This window comes from Prionailurus viverrinus, chromosome B4, assembly GCF_022837055.1.
Source record: "Prionailurus viverrinus isolate Anna chromosome B4, UM_Priviv_1.0, whole genome shotgun sequence".
Classification (NCBI taxonomy): Eukaryota; Metazoa; Chordata; class Mammalia; order Carnivora; family Felidae; genus Prionailurus; species Prionailurus viverrinus.
This window is the reverse complement of record NC_062567.1, coordinates 9,406,812-9,432,358: the sequence shown is the minus strand read 5'-3', so window position 1 is coordinate 9,432,358 and position 25,547 is coordinate 9,406,812. Positions and strand designations below refer to the sequence as shown.

Here is a 25,547-nt window from a genome sequence, read left to right as displayed (position 1 = left end):
AATCAGTTAGGATTCCACAGAATCCTGACTCTTCATCCACGTTTTTTTTTTCCTTGAGCCAGTCTTAAACTTAACTAGTTAGCCAGTTGAGTATACAAACTACTGTATGTAATTTATTACTTTTCAGTTGAAAACCTGAGACTAATGTCCAATATGAATATTCATACAGTTCTTTTTACTTCTTTAACCAATGACCACATGTAGCTATAAACATGTTTTACTGTCATTCGTCATTGTTAATACCTGATGTAAAATAGCCTGTATCAGAAATGTTGCCTCTGTGATTACTTGACATGATCTCTTTAAAATTGTTTTACATATTTTCCTTTAGATTATACAGGGGAATCACATGATATGTTCATAGGGACTGAGGGGGATATCTTTTGATTTACCTGGTTAGGGGATTCCCCCACTCAAACTAGAGCTTGACCCCAACTTCTACTAAGCAAAGGGAGGCCACAACTGAAATGCAAAGAGAAACAAGAGAGTTAATGTCCACAGGCCCGGGTCCATGAACATTTTCAAGAGTCATTATGACTACATGTAGTTTTTGCCTTTAGAACTTTACCCAGTGCAAGATATGATGCCACTAGATAAGGAAAACATTTGATAGGCTATTGTGCTAAGTAGCTGCGGTCCTGAAAATAAGCAAAACGTCCACGAAAATCCAAATTTACAGTGTGAATTCAGACTCCTAACTCTTAAAGTGATGCCTCCAAGTGTCATAAATTCTGCCCCATCCTTTGGATGTCATCATTTAAAGATCATATGATTTCAGGAATCAACAGAATCTGTAAATTAGCGTATTAGCCATCTGTCTTCGCTGGAGTCAAATAGCGATTCTGTCAGAGGATGCCTAGTTTGTAAAATGGTAATTCATTTGGAAGAGTGTGGCTCCTAGCATAGCCATCGTTAGTAAGCAGAGAGGTCTCGTTTAAAGTAGCGCCAGTCAACAAAAAGAAGGGGTTCGATGATACAATGGAGTTTTAACCTGTTTTTAAAAATATATGCACAACATTGTCGATCGTTACGTGGTAGTAAGGCACTGTCACTGTATTTATAAAATGGAGATCAAAAAATTTCATAGTGAAAGTTTGAGATTAGTTTTCTTCATGTCTCAGAAAATAAAGCTACCCTCTCTTTTTAAGCAATTAGTTTGCTGCTTTGCGGCACGTTGTAAGACACAGCATTAGCACCCGTTGCTACGAAATCTGCATATGAGAAAGGACAGAACAGGGGCGCCTGGGTGGCATATGAGAAAGGACCGGACAGGCAGGAAGGGGGCAAAGGTTAGTCACCTCTGTTCCTGCCGCTCCTTTTACTGCCTCAACTGGTAAAACTGACTCCTTTGTAAGAGGCTCATAACTGGGTGAGCTCACGTTCCTTGATCTGGAGAGAACACTTCAAAATAACAATGTTTGTCCGTCAGTAGAAAGCGGACCAGGACACGCTGACAGCTTCTGCATTAGGACAGCCTCTCAGAAATCAAGATACTATTATCTGTTAGTGAATCCCTGGGCTCCACAGAAACCTCCAGATACTTAGTTTTAGGAGTCACAGCAAATGCTAGAAACAGTAACTGCATCTCATAAAATGTTATCCCGTCCCCTCCTCGATGATGCCCACCCCTCACCCCTCACCCCGAGGCAGACGTTCATCCACACTTCCTGTGTTTGGGGATAAAAGGTCTCTAAGTCAGTATTATTTTCAAATGGATGAATTTTGAGTGAATTCTTACACAGTGTTTTGTTTACTCTGTATTCTGACAAATAGCTATTGGGCAGTGACTGGGCGTTTGGCACCGTGAATACAAACAAGCACACATTCTGATGAAAAGCACAAACTGCCAAGCAAATAAATGCAGTGTGGAAAGTGCCGGAAACACAGTTCATAGTCAAGGCTGAGTATGTGAAGGAAGGAGGGCTCATTTCGCCTGATGGCTAGTTCAGGTCACTATTCCTCAAACCGGGGTCACGTCCTCCAGGATGAGTCCAAGGGCAAGTTCTGGGAGTCTCAGGTCAGGTGGCTGAGCTTTAAGCACCTGTTGAATGGTTTCCCAAGTTCAACAGAGATAGATGAACAAGTTCAGTTGGTGTTTCCCCCCTTTGGACTCCTGAAAATGTGAAAGCTTCAATACCACCCTAGCGCCTCAGATAGTTGCTTCTGTAAAGGAAATTGGGACTCTTTTTTTTTTTTTTTTAAATGGCTTGTAAATGATACATAGGAGCACGGAGCAAAAATCTGAGATCAATTCATTTAGAATAAGGTCTAAATGCAGCCAGCCATAGGATATGCAGAGCAAAACTCTGGTTATGAATAAAAACTTCCTCTTAGATTATGATGATAAAAGTCTCTCAATGTGATATTTCCACATTGAATCATTCAACAAACCTGCATTGAGCCTCAAGTGTGTGACAGCTTCTTTTCCAGGAGTTGGTGGTGCAGCCTCTGGCTCCCAGCCACACACCGCCCCCCCCCCCCACCACACACACATTTACCAGCTGCAAGACCCAAAACTCAGCAATCGGTCTGACGCCACTGCCCTTATGGTGATATTTATCAAGCTTCCAGGGACTAAAAGTTGAAAGGCAAAGTGAGGCAGAGAAATGAGACGACCTGGTGGATAATCCAGTCGAGAATTGCATTTGGAAAAGGCATGACCCAAACTTCCCACGTCATCAGATTCATTTGCAGCCTCCTCTGGACCCTCTTTACTCCAACTGTAGTGTGTTAGGCATTCTGGGAAGCACGAGGCCAAACAAAAGTGATAATTCCTATTCTCCAGGAGAAAAACTAATCCCGGATCCTCGTGTTTGTAATAAAGTTTTAAAAATCCAAAGGAGTGCTGGGCTTGCAAAGTGATTAAGTATGGTTATCCAAGAACAAGCTTTTGTAACACATCTTAGAACAAATGAGGTGTTCTTCTGACTTTTTTCCTAATCAAAGTTTACCAAGTGCATCTCATCACGTTACTGTTTTAGAGTTATCATTATAATCAACAGCAGATGACTTAATAGCTTAGATTATGACTAATGAACTTCTGCTCATTCGACAAGAACTTATTGAGTATTTACGATGTGCCAGGCCTGAGCGATACAGAGTCTGACTTACAGGCATCAGAAAGGGCCACAGTCTGATAACTAATTATACGGTATAATAAATACACCCATAAATAGCAGTGACAAAGAGTGGATGGCCACCTCCACCGGAAGACATTTATTCTAAATGTTCGCTGGGCTGCCGAATGAAAAGACAAGCTATCCGCGGCCACGAGTGCTGACAGACAAGATATTATTACTATCTGAGCGTATTTCACACTACTTAAAGTCCAAGTTGAAAGGCGCCTTCCAGGTCTTCTGCTTCAACATCCCAATCGGAAAATCCCTGATGGGGAAGCAATGTGACCAGAGCATCGGTTTTCCAGTGGCGCTCTGAGACATAGCTCCAGATTCTCCCCCCAAAAGTAGCGGTGAGAGGTGGAAATGAATTACCTTGGGCACCTGCTCGTTGTTTTTATTTATTTTATGGGTTAGTTTACATAAGGTTTCACTGGAGGAAAAAAAAAAAAATACAGTTCCACAGCTGGAAACCACTGGCATGGGCCTGTGGGGCAGTCCAGTGTTTGTGTCCGTAGGCAAATGAAATGATTTAATGTTGGGGAAAGTAATCTGGAAAGTGTAATGCACTGAGCACGTTTAAATTATTTTTAAGTCATTTGGTTACCATCTCTTGGGACCGTAGTGACTTCACTTAAAAAATGAGGGTGTTCCACCCAGAAATCTCCCATCCCGTGTAGCTCTACAATTACAGGAGTTTGTGATGATCCTCTTTCTCTTGACTGTTTTCGGAGACAAGAATGCATTTTCAGCATGCTCCTCTCCGTTGCTTTTGAAGAGACTTAATGCTGGAATTAGAGCATCGTATTTTGTAATAACTAGTCACTGGTTTTATAAGTCGCAAATACTGGCACACAAAAGCCAAAACCATATCGTATGCAGGGTATGGACACTTCAGTAGCTAGTGATGTTCTTCTGTTGCACATATGCCCAAAGGCACACGCTTCAAATGTTGCTTTTAATGAAATATTTATGTTCTTTTTGGTAGCCAGAAGTGCAACTTGCTGAAGGCTTTGATGTGTTCATGCCTAAATCACAGCTGGACTCTATATTGTCAAACTACACTCGCTCAGGAAGCCTTCTGTTTAGAAAGCTGGTGTGTGCATTTTTCGACGACAAGACTTTGGCTAACTCCTTACCCAACGGGAAGAGGAAAAGAGGACTCAACGACAACCGGAAAGGACTAGACCAAAATATTGTGGGTGCAATAAAAGGTTGGTCTGCATCATTTCATTTTATGGGTTCTTGGTTGAGCTTTGCCTTCTTTTCATAAAGACGCAGCTGAAATTGTACTCAGCTAACTGGAAGCGAATTGAATTTGCCCTTGGCAGTTTTCACCCACTGGGGTGGCTTTCCGGTATGACCTCTGACACTCACCACCCCAAGTATCACTAGAATTTGGTATTTCAAGGGTGATGTTGGCTTGTTAAAAATCATCATTTCAGAGCCAGTTTGATCTGCTGCAGAACCAAAAAGAAGTGTTTTTCTTCATTGTCTCTTAACATGAAAGTATCTTTCTTTGTAGTAGTTTCTAACTAAGAACTTCACCAGAGGGGTGCCTGGGTGGCTCAGTCGGTTAAGCGTCGACTTCGGCTCAGGTCACGATCTCGCGGTCCGTGAGTTCGAGCCCCGCATCGGGCTCTGTGCTGACAGCTCAGAGCCTGGAGCCTGTTTCAGATTCTGTGTCTCCCTCTCTCTCTGACCCTCCCCCGTTCATGCTCTCTCTCTGTCTCAAAAAAATAAATAAACGTTAAAAAAAAATTAAAAAAAAAAAAAAAAAAAGAACTTCACCAGAATATGATTTTGACCTAAATTGTTAGTTATAAATAAGAATAAGGCTCTGATGCTTTTTTGAAAACAGTTCTCGGGGCGCCTGGGTGGCGCAGCCGGTTAAGCGTCCGACTTCAGCCAGGTCACGATCTTGCAGTCCGTGAGTTCGAGCCCCGCGTCGGGCTCTGGGCTGATGGCTCAGAGCCTGGAGCCTGTTTCCGATTCTGTGTCTCCCTCTCTCTCTGCCCTTCCCCCGTTCATGCTCTGTCTCTCTCTGTCCCAAAAATAAATAAACGTTGAAAAAAAAAAAAAATTTAGAAAACAGTTCTCTCCCAAGTTTGGAAGTTGCTTTATGAGGTCATTGCTTGTAAAGACTATTTATTTATTTATTTATTTATTTATTTCATTTTTTTTTTTTCCAATAAGGCTCAGTGAGGAAGTTTTAACGAACATTAACATTTTTTTGTTTTATTTATTTTTGAGAGACAGAGCATGAGCAGGGGAGGGAAGGAGGGGCGGACAGAGGATCCGAAGTGGACTCTGCATGGACAGGAGCGAGCCGATGTTGGGCTCGAACTCACGAACCGCAAGACCATGACCTGAGTTGAAGCTGGATGCTCAACCGACTAGGCCACCCAGGCGCCCTTCTAAAGACACTTTAAATGTCAATGACCCCACTCTGAAGGCAGATCCCGTGTCCCTCCACACATCCCTGGCCTGCTCTGCTCCCTCTGGTTGTGTATGCAGTCATGCCAGCTACATGCAGAGAAAACCATGAGTCTCCCCGCCCCCCCTTAGCGCTCATGAACAGGTGCCTGAATTCCACTGTGTCACAGCAGCCAGGCAGGTGCAAGTATGAGTTCATTTACATCCAGTTCCACATCATAGACCTATTTCTTAACTTTAAAATGTCCGTGGACTTTTAAATGTCCGTCTGATACATGTAATTTCAGGTAATAGAAATATTTAAATGTTATTTTTTTTTAATGTAAATGAATTCTCAAATATGAACACAGCTACCATGAAAGTGGAATTTGAGGATCAGGCCTTAATTTACGCCGGAATCGCTGATAAGGATTCTTTACTGCTCAGTCCCGGCCTCACGTGGCTTGTGGGCTGGGACTGGACCCAGAGAGCCTTCCTGCCTCACTTCTGTTTCCTGTTATCTTGCAAAATGAGTAAATGAATTTAATAGCGCTTTAAGGATACTTGGAAACCCACAATTAACTTTACAAAATACTGTGATTTTTTTCTAAACAGAGTTAGCAAGTACCAAACAGCCTTTGTTGGTGGCCGGAAGGACGTAAGCCTTCAGTAACAGAAAATTTATCATCCTCCAACAGAGTTTTGTCACTTAAAGTGACAGTTGAGTTGTATGAAATAAGAAAAGCTACAGAGACATTACAATCCCTGTCATTTCTGAAAAGGATGATTCAGGCTGAAGTGCCACTAAAAACAAGATTACAGAATTTGAAGAATGGTCAGTGATGTAACTGAGACCAGCTAAAGTTGAGAAGGGTCTCATTTCCATTTAATATGTTTGGAGCCTTCTAGAAACACGAGGGTCAGGCTGATGACGCTTTTTAGGCCGAAGCTTTTAAACACATTGAAATGTAGCTAGGAATTGTTTTAATTTCCTTCTTTTCAGGACAGTGTATTAACAGTATGCAAGTATTTGGAAATGAGGGAACTGTAAATGACCGTGTCCCACTTGAAATGACAATAGAGGAGTTACCTTAATACTAGATGGTAATGAAACATGTCATTACAAGTAGAGTGATAGGGGTTGCTTCTGCCATTTTCAGTTGAGACTGGACATCATACAATAGTTTGAAAAAGTGTATTGCACAGAGAAATAGAGAACATGCCTTAATTTCCTTCACAGCCCTACTCTTTAGCTAGAAATAAAAATGGTAACAAGGTGGGCCATCTGGGTGGCTCAGTCGGTTAAGCGACCGACTTCGGCTCAGGTCATGATCTCGAGGTTCGTGAGTTCGAGACCTGCATCGGGCTCCATGCTGACAGCTCAGAGCCTGGAGCCCGCTTCGGATTCTGGGTCTCCCTCTCTCTGCCCCTTCCCTGCTCATGCTCATTCCTCCCCTCTCTCTTTTTCTCTTTCTCTCAAAAATAAATAAGCATTTTTTTAAAAAGGATAATAAGGCTTCTGCTCCTCATACTCAATAAAGCGGATTATTCAAATCAAAGACCTTAAGTTTTCCATACACTGTTTTGTTGAATTAAATCTGGCATTAAAATTCTACTGAAACAACAAAAACACTTTAAAATGGACAGAAACCTGGGGCGCCTGGGTGGCGCAGTCGGTTAAGCGTCCGACTTCAGCCAGGTCACGATCTCGCGGTCCGTGAGTTCGAGCCCCGCATCGGGCTCTGGGCTGATGGCTCAGAGCCTGGAGCCTGTTTCCGATTCTGTGTCTCCCTCTCTCTCTGCCCCTCCCCCATTCATGCTCTGTCTCTCTCTGTCCCAAAAATAAATAAACGTTGAAAAAAAAAAATGTTTTTAAATGGACAGAAACCCAACCATAAGCCACCAACTTAAGTCAACAAATATTGTATATTCACTTGTTTCCTTGCAGGATTTACTCATAAGCATATATTTTGATCTAGACTTTCCCCCTGGGTACAAAAATAGTACTTGCTTGTAAAAAATCCAAACCATAAAAACGTATAGAAAGCTAAAAGGCCTCCATAGTCCCACTCTTCAGAACTTATTGCATACATTCCTACACTCTTTTTTTTTTTCCTAAAATCTTTGTTCACAATATGGGTATAGTATCCGATTTGTCTTTCTTAACAAGGACATTCTGTGTATACTGGTCAGCCAACATCTTTGCCTGATTTATTCTGATAATTTCTTGTAAGCATCTTGAGGACAAGCTGTAATCTTAAATATGTTTCATTACCTTTTGTGCCTCACTGAGAGCTTTACATATAGTAGGGTTTCCATCAGTACATGTTGGGTGAGTTTTTATTTTTCATCTTGACTTTGGCCCTAATTCATTGACCTAATAGTTCTGGTACTAAATACCCATCCTTATGTCTTCTCCCAACCAATCTGAAATGATAGATATCAAAAATGTTATAAATTTCTCCCAGTTTTAATAAAATGCCAATGAAAGCAAAAAAAAGGGGGGGGGACCAAAGTTCAGTATAAATTTGGGTACAACTCTCTTAATTCTTTGATACTTTCTTCCTTAATTTCCTTAATTCCTTTGATATTTTTTTTCCTTTAGCTGCAAGTTTATTAACCCACATATTACGATATAAAGTGGTTTTTGAAAGCAGCTAGTAATTGAAGGTTACTCTACCCGGTTTTTCTTGCTACTTATTGGTAGAGATAAAAGGGGAAATTTACTTCCCCCAGCCCAAGTCTTTTGAATCTGAGTAATCTGGGAAAGTGATAAAATGGTTTCTTTGTACACAATAGCAGCAAAGCTACTCGTGTTACCGTTGGTGTCTGCCACTTACTTTAAAAAAAAAATTTTTTTTAATGTTTATTTTTTAGAGAGAGAGTCAGAGCGTGAGCAGGGGAGGGGCAGAGAGAGAGGGAGACACAGAATCCGAAGCAGGCTCCAGGCTCTGAGCCGTCAGCACAGAGCCTGATGAAGGACTCGAGCTCACGAACCATGAGATCACGACCTGAGTCGGACACCCAACCGACTGAGCCACCCAGGTGCCCCTACCACATACTTTAACAAAATTTTATAGATATGAAGTATTGTCTTTCTTCCTCTATCCTTTAGGGGATAGTGCACCAATACTGTATTAGTTTCAAAAGTCCTGCAACTCGGAATATACAACACTGGTCAATTTTATAAAATATTGGAACTAAAAATAACAGCAGATGCTGACTTTGTTTCAAATGAAGTCACTATGTTGGTTAAAGCAGCAGTGGGGGGGTGGGGAGACAAACAAAAATCTGTAAAACGCTTATAATAAGAACAGAAATGGGCTGAAGAAGAATTTATTGTGGGATTATTAATGAAGCTCTTTGTAGTGATAATTAATATTCCCCCTGACAGTATCTTGAAAATAAAACATAAGCCTCTTTGTAGAGATCACATTTTTGACATATTTTCCTCTGTTTTATGGTAGTTAACACTTTCTGGTAATTCATTAGAAATTCACGTATAAATGTGATGCAAGGTATTGATGATGAAAGGGTCTTTAATGAGAAACAATCACCTGAGCACTTTGAGTCTAACTCTGGAAAGAAGCAACTTACGATCTTATTAAGAGGAGTCTTAGATTTTAGTGCCAAGGATGGTTTAGTATCTTGAATTTAATTCAGAAGTGATTTCATGACCAGGATGTAGAGTGGAGGTCAGTACCCAGGTATGCTGTCCTCACTTCATGCTACACCTGCTCAAGACCAGCTAATTCTTGATATCAGATGCCAGGAAACCATGCGGTGTGCCTTAGTGAGAGTTATTTGAATACTGATACAATCCTCAGATCTGGTGCTCTTCAGAAGACATAGTTGGAGTGAAGCAATTTGTAATAATTTTTTAAATGTTTACCTATTTTTGAAAGAGAGACACACACAGTGGAAGCGGGGGGTGGGGGGGGGGCGCAGAAAGAGAGGGAGACACAGAATCCCAAGCAGGCTCTAGGCTCCGAGTTGTCATCCCAGAGCCCGACGTGGGGCTCGAACCCATGAACCGCAAGATCATGACCCGGGCCCAAGTTGGACGCTTAACTGACTGAGCCACCCAGGCGCCCCGCAGTGGAGCGGTTTTTAGAACCCGGGTTAGGGTTTTTAATTCAGCTTCATAGTGATTAGTTGAGAAAGTTTTATTACTATCAAACTCTGCTAGATTCTTGAATCTTCTTGCATTCAAAGGAAATTATGTGCACCTGTCAAGTGAAAGACCTGGTCGACTGCTTACTTAGTTTACTTTGTTTACTCCGTGCAACCCCCGTGTGCAGCCCAAACTGTGGCTCCCCTGGAGGGTAGTCAGCGCCGATGGTCCGCAGGGGTCAGAACCTCCCTGCGAAGGAAGGGAGCTCTTGGTTGGTGCCCCTCCAGAAACTGAACTGTGCCTCTAACAGGGTTAGAGAGCCCGACCACTGTCGGCATCACCCCTTCAGAGGCTCTGCCCAGCCGACCACCAAAAGCTCGCGTCTTATTCCAGCAACTCTGGGGACCTGTGGGGTCTGTGTGAGTCCTGTCACAATACTTTCACCTTCCGTTTTTATTGTATGTTGTCACCATTCTGTTTTCAGTTTGACCTCACAGGGATGTAAATTAACATGGTTGGGGTAGAATTTATGTCCACTCTATCATTCATTTCTTGACAGTAAGTTGTGTGTATCCTGAGAACTTTCTGGAAGACCAGGGAGGGAACGTCGGCTTGGGCTTGAATATCCTAATAGCGCTGGTGATGTGCTCTTCATTGACACGAGAGGAAACTGAGGCTGTGAGAAGTCAAGTCAGCTTCCTTAACTTAAAGATACACAGGAAGTGATAGGGCTGAGATTTAACCCCAGGCCTGTCTGGCTCCAAAGCCACTGTTTAGCACAGCTCATTGCTTCGGAGTATCTGGGAGGAAAAAAGAAAAGGTATCCCAACTTTAAATTTCCATCTCAAAATGCAGAATTTTGGATTCTTTATAAATTCCCCTAGGAAACTCACCATACTAATCATCTAAAACGACTCAGTCAGTCACTGTGTACGCAAAGCACATTCAGAGTGAATTTCTAGGTAAAAGGGTAGCTTTACCTCAATTTACTCTCTAGCTTCTAGGCAGGTCTTCCCCGGAAGCTAGTGATCGTCGGTCCCATCGTGCTAGGGAGGAGAACAGAAGTGTGATCCCTTCCCCAAGGAAAAGAGTCACGGCTCAGACTCTTGCAGCATACAGGACCACAAAGAAAGAGCTTGAAAGTCACGCTGCACGTAAGTAATTTTTCAAAGTTGCCTGTAAATTAAATTTTAGCTGCACTGTTTGGCAGTTGAAACCAACTGATGAATGCTTTAATTCAGGAATCCTTTTGGAAGATAAATCATCGTTTGTTAATTTATCTGTTCGTATTTTGACATATCAGATCAGCTTAAAACAGGATATGCTGCATAATGTATAACAGCAAAATAATACGTAACAAGTCTATAATTCTCTCACACACACAGCCCATCTCTCGGCTTTGTGACTCTTACACAGTTGTTGATTATTTTTCCCCACTCTTTATGGAGGCCCCGTGACAAGTAGGTGGTATTGAATCTTAGCCATTCTATGTGTAGAGCTCTGTACGTTCAACCCCTTCCATGGCGGGTCTCGTATTTTAGTGTGCATCAGGATTACCTGAAGTGTCGGTTCAAAATTCAGATTTCTGGGTCCCATCCTCGGAGACTCTTTCAGTAGGTGTAGGGTAGTCCCAGGAATCTGCCTTTGAACAAGGCAGATGGTTTGACACGACCCTTGGAGAATCTGAGCCATCGAGCTCCTGATGCTGATGGCCGATTCTAACATAGGACAGCCCTCCTGGGAAACCGTCTCCTTCCTCTGTTCCTTAAGAACAGCCCTTTTTCTGAAGGCTGCCCCGCTCGTCTCCTGGAACAAGCGAGACGATAGCGCGTGTCGACGCCTCTCATCCTTTTAAACCTCTGGGGTTCGACGTTATTCGTGCCGGCTGTGTTGTGCAAGGTCCTCGTTTCAGACATGCCTGTAGTACCTCACCAGGACTTCCCTGAAAAACTGCCTAGTTTACCAAGGCGGGCGAAAGGCCTTTCCAGACTTCAGCACGACTCGAACATCTGGATCCCAGAACAAATGCTGTATAGTTTTCCCTCTTAAAGGCTTGAAGAAAGCGTGGCCTCCCTTGTGGGCAAGTTCCCGGCCAGTCTCCTGGGCCGCAGGTTTAGAGCACTTACTTCGCCAGCTTCTTCACCAAACATTTGACACCAAAAAACATCGTCCTTGCTGCTTCTCCATGCCCGGATAAGTCATGAGAACAACTAAAACCTTCTCAGTATCATTAACCTCGCAAACGCAGAAATCATCAGCAGGCGTGAAAGCTCTGTTAACGGGCCCCCACCTTGGTGCCCACCCGCTGTGAGCCAGGAACGTGTGATTTACGGCTGAGTAAGGCATGGCCTCTGACCTTCAGACGCAGTGAGTCAGCAGTGAGCCACGCACACAGAACTGTCCCCCAAGGCAGAATAAAATGAGCGTCAAAGTGCCCGTTCCTGAATGGAGGGAGAAAGCACAGAGGACAGACAGCCATGGAAGAGAAGGCCTCACACAATAGGTGACTCTGAACCAGACTTTACAGGATGGGAAGTGTGTCCCGTGCAAAGGGATGAAAAAGTTGACTGCAGAATAGGTTTAATGAAGTTTACGTTAAATAAAACATGGGTGAAAGCCTTCCGCCTCCAGAACTCTTTGAAGTCTGTTCAAGTTGATGGGCCTTGAGTCCTCACCAACCTGTTTGTTTACCTAGAAGCATTTAACTGCATGAATATAAATATAAACGCCAGTGAAATGGGCCCCGGATGAATGCCAGTTTACCCCCCCCGGGGGGGGGGGGGCGTGGTGGGTTTCAAGCAGAAGCTGCTTTTTAAAGCTTCTTCCTGAGCTTCCGAAGGCAACATCCCGGACCTGATGAAGCAGAATTTGGGGGATTGGGGCCACAGCAAGTCAAAAGTCTGTTCCTGCTTTGTCCCTGGTCTTCCATAAACTCAAAAAGGAATCTCACCCTCCTCAAAATTACACATCCTTTTGCTTGCCACGTAAGGCACAAATAGAGGTGTGGGGAGATCTGTTAAGAAGGTCATGGCTTTTGGGGTCTTTATCCAGCCTCTCACGTAATGGGCAGGAACCAGTTGTAGGTTAACTTGCAGGGATTCAGCTCTGACTCCCAGTCACCGAATTCTTACAAAACCTGCGTTTTAACACCCCTGCTGGGGTTGACAAAGACAGCCTCCTGTCAAGAGAGATCAGTTTCTGTAGCACAAACAGGGCCACTCCAGTGTCCTTGTGGGTTGCACAGGGTTATGGGGACCCCCTTCCCGTTGTTGACATTGTCGACTTGCGTACTTATTATGACAGTTTCCTGGCAGATTCAAGTAAGAATGTCGCAAGGAAGGGGTGCCTTCCTGGTTGCACAGTGGCACCGTACGGGCCAGCCAGGGCCCGGGAAATAGAAAGCAGTGTTTTCTGTATAGCCCATCTCCTTTTTCTGTGGATCCCGCAACAGATTGGCTGATCTCAGACGCCTCCCCACCCCTCCCGCCAGCGTCACAATGTAATGCCACATCTCTGTTTTCTTTCCCATCGTGGGGAAGCAGAATTGCATAAGAAGTCCAGAATTGGTGAAATTACGGTCCTCATCACTTTTCTCCTGGGCCTATAGTTGGTGCCCATAATCTGGCAAATGTTTCAGTTCAGTTGCATGAATGGTCATTGACGATCTCATATGAGGTGTGCCTCAAAAATCTGAGAGACGCAGGAATTGATACTCACTTGAATTTCTGCCCTAGAAGTGCGTATGCAAATGATCATGGAATGCATACAGTCGCTGCAGTATTGTAGACTGATGGTAAGCCCACCCAAAAAACAAACAAACCAACAAAGGAAAAGAAAAAAACTAAGAATAAGTTAGCTTCCATTAAGAAAACCCCTTGAAAATCCATCGACCTTCACTTGAAATTGAACCGAGCGCTGTCATCGATTTTGCCTGCCTTTAAGACATCTTTGTATAAAAGCAAGCGTGGCTGTGTCTGTCCCGTTAAAAGCGCCCTTAGAAGAGAGAGGTGTTGCCTCTTGGAAGCAGCCCAGTCTTCCCAGGGGCTGCACCCCTACACTCAAGTCTCCCGTTACACTGTGTTTCCAGGCTCTGTCTTTCCTGCATCTGGCTCTTGGTTCGATTCTGACGCTTCTCTATGGCCGGCTCCTGGTATCTCTCAGAACCTTAGCCTCCCCTCCTCAACCCCTTCCTTTGATCACCGAGTAAATCCAGTATTCCTTAACTACCTCCCCCCGCACCTCTTCCTCACCACCCACACCATCAGCCTAGCCATGTGCGGCTCAGTGAGGGCCGCTCCTAATTAGAAATGTGCACAGAAGTCAGGAGCGAGTGAGACCGGAGACGGTGGGGACTAAGACACGCAGAACATTCCAGCTCAATCGCAGGGCTTGGGGCCCGGCCTGGCCTTTTTTTGAAAGAGTCACGTGTGCCCCTCCTACCCCCACAGCCTGAACGGTGGCACAGGGCTTCTAACAGAACTCCCCGGAGGTGCCTACATTCTGCTTGCTACCTCTGAAAGCTCGGAATCCTCATCAGTGCCTTTTTGCCTTTGCCGCTAATCCCCATCCTAACCCAGCCCTGCCGGTTCTTTTTGTCCTTGCTCCCTCGCCCCTGGTCTTCCGCTTCTCTGAAGCCCTCCTGATCCAGCTGGGCATCACCTCGTCCTTGACGCTCCGCAAAAACCTCTGTAAATATCCTTCCCGCCCTGCGTTTCCCCCTCGAGTGCATGCTGTATTAGGATGTGACCAAGTAACACCTTGTAAAACAAAATTTCCTGACGTTTCCCCACCCAGCCCCTCTTTGCCCATGACGTCAAGTGCAAACTCCGGCCGTTTCCAGACTCTCCATCACTGGGTTTCTCTCTCCTTGCAACTACATGTCTGAGTGCTCCCTCCCACCAGGTGACCAGCCCAGTGCTGGCGCTGTTTCTCACGCATCCCGTCCTCCTTGTGGACCGTGAGTTACGCTGTGTTCCCAGGGCTGCGATGCTCTGCTCCTCCTCTCTGAACGAATCCAGCTCTTCACGGTCTAGCCACCTCGCATGACCTCTACCACGAGATTTTCTCCAGGTCCCAGCCTGCACTGATTTCTGTTTTCCCTGCATTCCTAGAGCACACGTTACCAAGGCTTTGCTACTCATGGCTTATGTGGAAGATGACAGGGTCATTTGTTTCCCAGACCATGACACTTTGGAGAGTGAAAATGGTCCTCTTAACCATTTCACCGGGAAAACGGGCATTTTGAACCGTCCTGAACAAATCAGGATACGCGGTCATCCTGTTTATGTTTGGGCATCTTGTCTCCTCAACAAGACTGCAAGCCCCTGTGGGGCAGAGACCATGTTCTGTATTTGCTCTGCATATGCCTTGTCACATGAAACAGTGCCACTCACATAATTAATGATGAATGAATATAGGAAGAAAGGAAAGAGAGACAGAAGGAATGAGGCGGTCAATTTCTCTTCACTGAAAAACGTGGCTTCTTAAAAATGTAAATACAACTCCACTACATCGGATAGACACAGGGCACGAATAATGGGATAACGACACAGCTTCTCCATGACGACTCGGAGGAGGGCAGCTGAAATCAAAGAAGGCAGAATATAAGTCTGAAGGTGCAAAGAAACACCAACAGACAAATCGAGTGGTACCCAGCAGTCGGCCAGATTGCATCAAGGTGATCCCGGATATTAAACCCAGTTTGGACAGGAGAGGCTCTGAAAACTCTTGATTGTTGCTCAATGTCCTAGAGCAGCCTCCATGGTAGGTAATGTGGAGAGACTAGTGGGTCACGCTTCCATTCACACCGGAGAGTAATTCTCTTCCAAACGTTAAGTATAATAATGGTATTACGGGACCATGATTTGAATAAACCCAATAATGGAAGCCATAAGCAGGCCTGGTAAGCCACTTCCTGCTTTGGCCATCTCAAGACTTCTTGATACCTAAAGATGCTTATCCATCCATGTGGTTTTTTGGCCCTCAGCATCATGGCACCGTGGCACCCCAAGGACAGGATCAGAGAGAACTCTGAGAACTTTTATTTCGACAGCCTCAAAATATGAGCTCCCAACTCTCCTATAACTGACCTCAATGAGGAGGGAGTCGTCACCATTAAAACACAACAGAGAACAAAAGCCTCGCTCTGAGGCATCGGGCCAGTCCTGACGCCCAGTGTCGTCACCCTGAGGTCACACAGCCACACGACAGCCACGGGGGGGAGGGGCAGGGATGGTGGCAAGTGGGTTGATCTGGTGACCGAATCCTCGTAGGCGAGACCCTGTCGCTGCCACTGCCCTCCTAGCTCCTTGCTCGTCTTCATACCTCGGCCGTCCCCGAGTGGTGGCGAGGGACAGAATGGTACCTGAACTTCTGGAACGTGCCCTAGTGGGCTCTAGGACTGTGAGTACAGCTGCCAGCCTTACTGCTCAGGGCGTGAACTCTGGACTTCACGGAGTGACTTTGAAAGTTCCTACTGCAGGGAACCCAAGCTTTAAAAACGGAGAGGCGAACGCCGTACCTTCTCCTCATCGCGTCTGTGCAGAGCGGACAGACACAGAAGCGCTGTGAGCGGCCGAGCTCAGGCAGAGGGAGCACTGGTGTCCGTGTGGCCCTTCTGCCACTTGCCTGACTCTTTGAACGGATGATCCTCTCGGCTCTGATCTGTAAAATAAGTGACTTCCATATTTCCAAGATGCCTTCCAAGTAGCATTTCTATAAATCTGTGATTCTGAGACATTCTTCTTTGCCCAGAAAAGGGAGTAAATAGTAAAACACCGTGACATCAGAACTTGTTATTATCCAGACCTTAATATCTCGCAGATATAATTTATTCCGTTGAAATATAGCAAACATGTTAAACAAACATGTGTTGTAGCAGTAAGCCAGGGGAAAGTGTTAATCATATTTCCCACCAAGCCGTATTATAAATGAGCCCTGCTGAGGGCTCTCTTAAGTCGAAGTAAATTTAAAATTAACTTTGTTTAATTTGAGAAACCACTAAAGGCACTTTCTTGTAGACAGAGATGCCATTGTAGCAAAAGGAAGACAAGAGTATTGTTCTTTTCCGCCAGACTGCCGTGGCCTCAAATCTTTGAGAACCGCTGTGATTAAACAAGATTGCTCAGACCTCAAAGTCCCACCAGTTGGGGGGTACTGAAAAGGAGCCTTGTGGGTGTAGATTTACTCCTGATTCTGCCATGAAGGTCTTGAAACATGACCTCTCAGAAAAAAAAAAAAGGTGGGGATTGGCTAATTTTTAAAGTCTCTCCCAGTTCAGAAATTCAGAAATTCCATGCTTCCATCATGTTAGTCCAGATTCTCAGAAGCAAACCTAGAGAATTAAATAAATATAACTGGGAATCAATTTTCTGGATAGCTAGGGCCCTTTCCATTACAACAACCAACCGAAAATCACGGCCCCGCACAGGGATCGGCACTAGGGGACCAACAATTTGACGGTCAGCATGGTCAGGTTTCGCTCTCCTCGACCAGCTGACTGCCCTACAGTCTCTGGCATAGATAATTCGGTAGGATATTCTCATTTCATCAATAAACACGTTATTGTTGGCCTCACTGTATTTTCTTCACGTGTGAGTTAAAGATTTCGTTTTTAGGCACTTTAGTTGACGGACTGTGCTAAATCTCATTGTTAAATGAAATCCGAAATGAACTTCGAGGGCTCGGGGTCATCTCAAGACCTGTGGCCGTTTACCGAAGGAATTCTTGACTTCTTTCAAGTTAAGTCACAGACCAGAGCAAAATGATTCTCAGGTTTATTCTGTCACCAACTGCTGCCTGACCTGTGCCGGCCATGCACGAGACAGCCGTGATCTCTGCCCCTGCCGAGCACGGCGTCTCGGTGATCGCTAAGCGTTGTTATTTTGAAAACCACGGGTTAACGAACTCGGGGCGGGTTGGGGGGGGGGGGGGGACTTGCCTGGGAAGGTCACATCTCAGCCGAGACCTGGGGGGTGATGGACTGACGCTTTTAGGCAGGCAAGCCGAAGCCTTCTCCCGGCTGACCCTGAGGGAGAGCGGATGGAAACAGTGGATTGAGATCCGGTCAGGATTGATGTCACGGCATTGTCCTAGGAGAAACTTTCTGATTCCTTCATAGGCTGGCATTTGTCCCCGTTAGCAGAAGTGGGAATAATAGTATTCCTCTTTATCGTGAATGTGTTGAAGACATTTTCCAAGATTCATTTTCTCTCCACCTTCCCACCGAGATTAAAAACAGATGTTATATTTAGTTCGTACCCACCTTCTTTATTTTTTTAAAAAATCAAAACGTTCTGCCTCCTATATCCTGTCTGTCTTCCTCCTGCTCCAAGTAACCTGAAGTTGGTGCGAATCTCTCCCATTTATGTTTTTCTACGTTATTGCCTAGGTGTGTGTCCGGAAATCCCTTTGACTATGGTCTTACGAATTTATGAACCTACATACACAGCCTCATACTGTACTTTTGCCAATTTGTGTCCTTTTTTTCCCCAAGATTTATCCATCTCGGTATATTATAAATCTCATTTTTTCATCTTAACTGCGAAACCATACAAAGAAAGCAATTTTTTTCTCCGGTTTTCTACTAAGGGACAGTTAGGGTGGTTCTTGTGCACAGTTGCCTATGGCAACAGTCACCTTTGTGTTTCCTGTGGCTCATGTAGGAGTTTCTCCAGGGGACACGCAGGGAGCGGAATGGAGTCACAGCGTATGAGCAACTTCAGCCTCAAGCGTTGTCAGATGGCTCTCTGACGTGACATATCATTTATATATCCACCAGCAACGTAAAAGAGATGCTATTTTTCCTCGTTCTTGCCCACACGTGGTGTTAACAAACTTGAATTTGTCCCAGTCTCAAATGGCGCCTCAGTGGTGGATTCCCTGATTATTAATAAGGTTGACCATCATTTCATATTTACTACCGTTTGGTTATTTGCCTCTGTGAATGTCCATCCTTTGCCTGTTTTTTCCATTAGGCTGTTGTATTCTTATTGACTTCTATGAATTCTTTTGTCGGTTGCCTGTGTTACAGATGTTTGTCTTCTCTTACTTTCTAGCCTGTGAAAACTTTGCGTGTGACCTCTTCAGTCACACCAAAGTTTCGATTTAACAGCCAGATGGACTGCTTTGTGCTTTGTGGTTTCTTCTGTGCCCGTTTTAAGAAACTCTCCCGACCATAATAGAATGGTATTCTCTGCTTCTTTGTCCCAGCCCAAGTTTTATCTTTTATATTCAGATCTTTTTCATCCACTTGGAATTTACTTTTGCCTAAAACGTGAGGGAAGGATTTAATTTGCTTTTCTCCCTGGGCAGTCAGTCATTTTAACCTCATCCTCTTCGTTCACACGAATTGTCAACCCCTCTCAGTTGTACACTGAGCTCACGCTTTACCTGTTTGCACTTGGTCTTTTGTCTGCCTCTGAGCCTGCGCTACCCAGCTTTCATTCGTCTAGCACTGCGCGAGCTCTTAGTATCTTACAGCTCCTGGCCTCCCTCCCTGTGTCCCCTCCCGCCCTTCCCCTCTGCTTCCGGTGGGTGTTTGGAGCTCTTCCTCCTCGGCTAGAGCCTGTAGCAATTCTTTGAATGAGGGTCTCTGTGGTGTATCATTTCAGTTTCTGTTCTGGACGTTTCTTTGTGGCACCCTCAGTATCGAAGGACGTGGAGTCTAGGGGGATAATCTGTTCTGGACTGAGGGTTGTTTCTGCAGGGCAACTTGAAAACCTGCCACCGTCTTCCAGATTTTGTTGCTGTTGTGGGTCTGCTCCGAGTCCGTTGTTCTTTTATAGATAAACCGTCCTATCTGTCTGGCTGCTTTCAAGACCTCTTTGCTTTCCGTATTCTCTGTTTTCTTTCTAGCTATATATTTTTACTAATTTGCTGGGTTGTCTAATTTGTCATCGTTAAGAGCAGGGGTTCGGTGGTCATTCACGTGTAATCGACGGTGGGCTAAGAATCAGGCTCTACTCCAGGGGGTAAAAAATGCTCTCTTCGGGAAGGCTCTTTTGGTCTCAAAACACAGTGTTACTATCGCTGCCTTAGGAAGAAGCTGTTTTGTGAGCCTGCAGGATAGAAACAGCCTGCCTGCACGCTGCCTGCCTTCCTCCCAGGTGACACTCATTCTCTCTGGCTCCTTTCTCTCTGCAGTCGGCTTCGTCCTCCTCCTTACCGGCGTCCTCTGCCCGGTTTCTGTCGCCTCCCCCCTGCCACAATTCCGGTTTGCAAGGTGTGTCGGGGCCACTCAACACCAGGAGGTCTCGGCTTTGCCTACTATTGCTAAAGCCCTCATCCTCTCATTGTTTGCTGTTCTGAGGAGCTCAGCCTTTTGTGCAGTCTGCAGCTTAGCCTTAGGTCAGGTGCCCATCGCCGCTGTGGTCAGGCTGTGCTGCGGAGGGCACAGGTACGAAACATCCCTGCCCAGTTCGGCAGCAGGGGCTGGGGTGGGCCGTTTCCCACAGGCGTCCTTGAGCTTGGCCAGCCCCACACCATCCAGCTGCCTTTGGTTCAACTCAGACCTTCTGCATAGTTTTTCGTTCCAACATCTTGATTCCAAGAAGTGAGAGCACTGGGTTGTGACATCGAATGCTTCAGATACTGGAAAGACAACCCCTCCCCCTTTACACATTAATTAGCTGCATCATAGCTTATCCATCAGGCCCTTGTAAGTCTGGTTATCGTGAGCTGGTTTCTCGGGCATGAACCCCTGGGTGGTCTGGTCAAATCAGAGTTTGTACCTGCACTGCAGAGAGCCAGTCCCTAGGCCAGGAACACCTGCCCCAAGATATGGAGCATCGGCCCACCCCACACCATCAGCCAGCCCTTCTTCTAGCTCTTTCCCTTTCCCTCCTAGTACCTGAACTTCTACACTTCTTGTGACTTCAATAAATCACAATGGGTTTGGAACGGGTAGCAAGCCCATGACTTGTGGATTTCAGCTGTCCCCATGAATTTGGTAAATGAAGCACCATAATATCATCAAAGGAAAGATACTCTATTAGAGTCCTAGTGGGCCAGAGTCATCAGTCTCCAAGCCAAAAATACCTGTAGACCCATCCTACCCAAGGCCCATTCTCCTTCTCCCTTCCTTGCTTCAGGCCAGCCGGCCCCTTTGGTCTAGAAGGGAGGTGATCTCACAACCCACCTGGCCCTCTGCCCTGCTGTCCACTGTGCGTCTGTTTTGGGCAAATGAAAGCGAGACCAGCGTTCACAGCGTTCGCAGAGAAGCCTGAACTTAGCTATTGATTTGCTTATATTTAGAATTCAGTCATTACTCTCTTACAAGATCTATGTGTTCATATATAACTTTAAAGTAAAAATTAAATAATTTAGGGTGCCTGGGTGGCTCAGTCGGTTAAGCATCCAACTTCTGCTCAGGCCATGATCTCACGGGTCGTGGGTTCGATCCCCACATCAGGCTCTGTGCCGACAACCCAGAGCCTGGAGCCTGCTTCAAGTTCTGTGTCTCCCCCTCTCTCTCTCTCTGCCCCTCCCCTGCTCACGCTCTGTGTGTGTGTCTCTCTCTCTCTCTCAAAAATGAATAAACATTAAAAAATTTAAAAAAAAAAAAGGAAAGAGCAAAAACAAAATTTTAATTTATGCACAAAACAATCCCTATGAGCCGTGCGGTCTGGGGCCGATTGTTTAACCTGCCTGTACCTTGATTGTGTCGATAATGCAGGATTGAAAATACCTGCACCATCAGGTATTTTCAGCAAACATTAAATGAGATAGATGTGTAAAGTGCTTAGCTCGTCGGAAGCTTCACAGAATAAAGAGTAAAGGAAAGAGGAATGTGCGGGAAGGTGCCGGTGGCCTTCCAGCGGCTCCCAGGTGAGCAGGGGGAATGTGCACAGCCTGCAGGGAAAGCTAGTCTCCTCCGCCTGATGGCTGGTCCGAGCGCTCCCACTCCTCGGCCCAGCCCCAGAACCCTCCTGCAGGGAGCTCTCGTTCTCACCCTTGTCCCCGGCCCCTCTCACGCTCTGGGAGATTGGCGGCGCCCGCGAGGCCCCGGCCTTCAGTTTTGCTTGGCGTCCACCTTGATTTCCACTCGTCCCTTTGACCATAGCTTAGAACTGCGTCATCAGAGCAGAGGTTGGGCTCTCACTGCCGGCCAGGTGTAGCCTAGGTAGGAGGCTCCACAGCGACATTAAAACTCCGTAGGTCCCCTCTTGCTTCTCAAAGTGTGCGATCCAGTGACTTTCTTCAAAAAGCCACACCATATTCTGTTTCTCCCAGCAAAGGGAGCCAGAAGAATCCAAATTAAGGGTCCTCTAGGAACCATTGTGCGAACAGATAGCTGTTTGGGGAACGCGGCCAATCCCCTCTGTTCTCAGCATGTCACATTCAGACACACTATATGCCGCCTGTTCATTGATGATTACATTAAATGCCGCGTTCCCAGGGAAGGATCTGCTCAGCCACCACTAGCTTATTCATTATTTATATACAATTAAAGGGCACGCTTCGAATGAACACAAGCGTATGAGAAAAGCCATTCTTCATGTACACATCAGATTGAACATTTGTCATTTCCCTAGTGACTTAACATACTCTCTGTGCCTTGGGACCTCAAATTATATTAAGCACCGGAGATGCTTTAACTCTTTTATTTAGTTTAATTGTTGGCCTTAGTCCGCTTGTTGGGATTCTTTGGACTTGTTTAAAATTAGCCCTTGCTTCTCCTTAATATATTAGAATGGAAGAAGAGGGAAATTTCTTTTTAGTACCTATTGCATTCTAAGGATGAATGCAAATTGTTCTATGATTCTTAATGACCCACTATTAACATAGTAGGAAACCCAGTGCATTAATGCAATGCCTCTTTTCACATCATTACTCCTAATGGAACTGTTACCAGGATAATAGCTTGACCTTTCGCTACAGATTCAGACAGCAAAATATATTCTGCTTACTCGATACCTCTATTCACATAGCATATTGAGCATTTTCGGATCAATACAATGACAATCTTTTGGCCTTGTTCTAAGGTCTCATCTGCACAAGTTACACAGTATAGGATTGTATCTTCGGCAGACAGATTCAAGTTAAAAGTCTCTTTTAAGTTTGAATGTAATCCATAAAACAGAATGTCAGTAATACTCACAGTGGAAATATTTGTTTATATAGGTATTTTTCGAGAAGCCTAGTGCTGTGCCTTCAAAGGTCTTAGACACAGACCCGGGAGACAGAGATCTCTCTGGCTTCTTTTTATTGTACCCAGATAAATTTTGATTTTTTAATGTTTATTTATTTTTGAGAGAGAGAGACAGACAGACAGACAGACAGAGCTCTAGTGGGGGAGGGACAGAGAAAGAGGGACACACAGAATCCGAAGCAGGCTCCGGGCTCTGAGCTATCAGCACAGAGCCCAACGGGGGGCTTGAACCCATGAACCACGAGATCACAACCTGAGCCAAAGTCGGACACCTAACCGACTGAGCCACCCAGACACCCCTGTACCTGGATAAATTTTAACTGAAAAAAGAAAAAAAAATAGCCAGAAATTGTTGCCATTTTAGCGGGTGACGGTATTTGGGCCCAAGATTAGATTGGAAAGATCTGCTGAGAAGCCCCTCACGGAATGGGAGAAAACATTCCAGAGCCTTCCCTTTGGTTCTCCTAAACTTGGTTGTTGACATTGACATATGTGGTTGCTGGGAGTCATTCTGCATAATCCACATCAATTTTGCAATTTGGAACCACTACTTTCTAGTGTGTGCTAATTTGGATGCATGGATCTCGCAATCTAAGAAAAGAGGGGTTACTATGGAAATGAATTATACAAATAATATTACCGGGAGGGAGATGTTTACCTGGTAAGATGATATGTAAGACCATTTTTGTGGTACACATTTTCATATAAACTAACAACATGCTAAATGCAATTAATTATTCTCTTCTGTTTGTTAAAATAGGACTTCGAGAACCTTTTGGCAACTCTCTGGTTAGGAAATGTTACTGTGGGCATCTGGATGTGATATGACCTTGTTTCTTTAACTGTATTCTATGAATTTAAAACTTCCTACTAATGCAGATAGGCGTTTCTTCCCCAATTAGTCTAAATTCATGAGCTCTTGTAATCGCTGCCATTAGAAACCAAACTGGAAAATATGCTTGTTCATCAAATATTTATTGACTTCTTGCTCAGTACGGGACACTGTGGTCAGTGCTCTGAGGGAGACCAGATTAATGAAGACCTTTGAAGTGGCCTACAGTCTGGCAGAGGAGATTCAAGATCACACCTACCTCGGGGATATCGCGTCCCCTGCATCCCTCCCGAGGGGAGACCGCCTGCTCGCCCACGTTCACATGCCATGTACTGGGGAGCCTGGGGGATACTCCCCCCGACCCCTGACCCTTAGTTCTACTTCCCAGTCATCACCCTTCCTCTGCACAGCTGGGGCTGGGGTGGACCCTGTCCATCAAGGCTCTTAGCACAGCTACGCGCCTTCCTCTCGCTCTCAAGTCCTGCTGGCACCTTGAGTGGCTTCACTGTGCCCATGAAAGATCCGCCTGGCCTTCCAGCCACATCATGCCCGGCCCTCATCCACGGTGACCACACCTTAGCGCTCTCTTACAGAGCTCCGCTGCTGATGCTTTCTACTCCAGCCTGACACTCTCAGTTGGCCCTTACTCTGTCACCTCCTTGCCAACCCCACTGCTAGGCCATTCCCCGGTCCCCAGAGATTTCTCCAAGTGTGTGAGCCTCTTTCTGGCTTTACTTCCTTCCCAGATTCGTGTAGGGAGGCAGGGAGCGAAGAAAGCAGAGGTAATTAATTGCAGCTGACCTCTTCCAGCGCTTTGTATCCTTGTCCTTCCGCCAGAACTGTCCAGCAGAGTCCTACCCTGGGCCGGTCCTGCCATCCGGTGGTACCACACCCAGCTCGGAGCTGTGAGGTGCCACGGGATCGTAGCTTGCTCTTGTGCTTGGCGTCCTGACATCCTCAGTCGGCTGCCTTCCTATTCTTACTATTATCAGAGGCAATTCCGGACCTTCCCCACGCTCTCCGTACCCCTCACTGTGGAGCCACTGAGTCTCGGGAGTGATTGGCCCAGCCTGTGCCACTTCTAAATCTACCCCGTTCCCCATCCCGTCCGGGCTCAGAGGGGGCATCTTCTTCCTGTTCAAGGACAGCCTCCACTTCTGGACCCCACCACCTCAGCCGTGGTTCCCGTGACTGCCTCCTGCCTTCCCCAGAATCCTGGCTGCTTCCCTCAGCCTGTAAACCAGGCCCGTGTCTCCCCAGCCTGCAGCCCTCCCCCAGCTTCCCCTCCAACCCCTCCTCTCTTCCTTCCCCCACGGAACCCGGGTTTTTCTGGAGTGCCATCTGTGGCCACCCTGCCGCTCCCTCGAGGGCCTCCCGTGACACTGCGAGGACCGCCCTGCCCGACCCTCTCTTGCACTTCAGACGGTTGTCTGTTGTCCTCTTTAGCACCACTCGCCCTTCTTTACGAGACCTCACTTCCGGTTCCCCCGACTTGGCCCTCAGAAGCCAAGCTTGTGCGTTCATCTCCTTCCAGCTGGGGTTCCCTCTGGCCCTGTACTCGGCCCACCCAGTGCTGTTCCGTCGCTGTGTTCTCGCCGGCCGACGTTCTTTCTTGTTGCCTCAATCACCACACAGAAACATGTGCCTCCCGGGGCGCCTGGGTGGCTCAGTTGGCTGAGTGTCCGACTTCAGCTCAGGTCATGATCTCATGGTCTGTGGGTTCGAGCCCCATGTCGGGCTCTGTGCTGACAGCTCGGAGCCTGGAGCCTGCCTCGGATTCTGTGTCTCCCTCTCTCTCTGCCCCTCCCCAGCTCATGCTGTCTCAAAATGAATTAAAAAATTAAAAAAGAAAAAGAATCATGTGCCTCCCAGGCCCGTATCTTCTGCCTGGACCCCTTCCCCGAATCCTGTCCCCCCCAT

At 45.9% G+C, this 25,547-nt stretch overlaps 1 protein-coding gene across 11 annotated transcripts in view; it reads left to right on the top strand.

Moving 5' to 3' along the window:
- Positions 1-25,547, top strand: part of BEND7 (BEN domain containing 7) — a 104,143-nt gene that overhangs the window by 40,893 nt on the left and 37,703 nt on the right. For 10 of the 11 annotated variants that reach the window (XM_047866291.1, XM_047866288.1, XM_047866293.1 and 7 more), the window contains one exon: positions 4,105-4,330. In XM_047866291.1, the coding sequence (XP_047722247.1) occupies positions 4,105-4,330 (226 nt within the window). The remainder of the gene's footprint in view (positions 1-4,104; positions 4,331-25,547) is intronic. The other variant, XM_047866296.1, reaches the window with a different exon arrangement.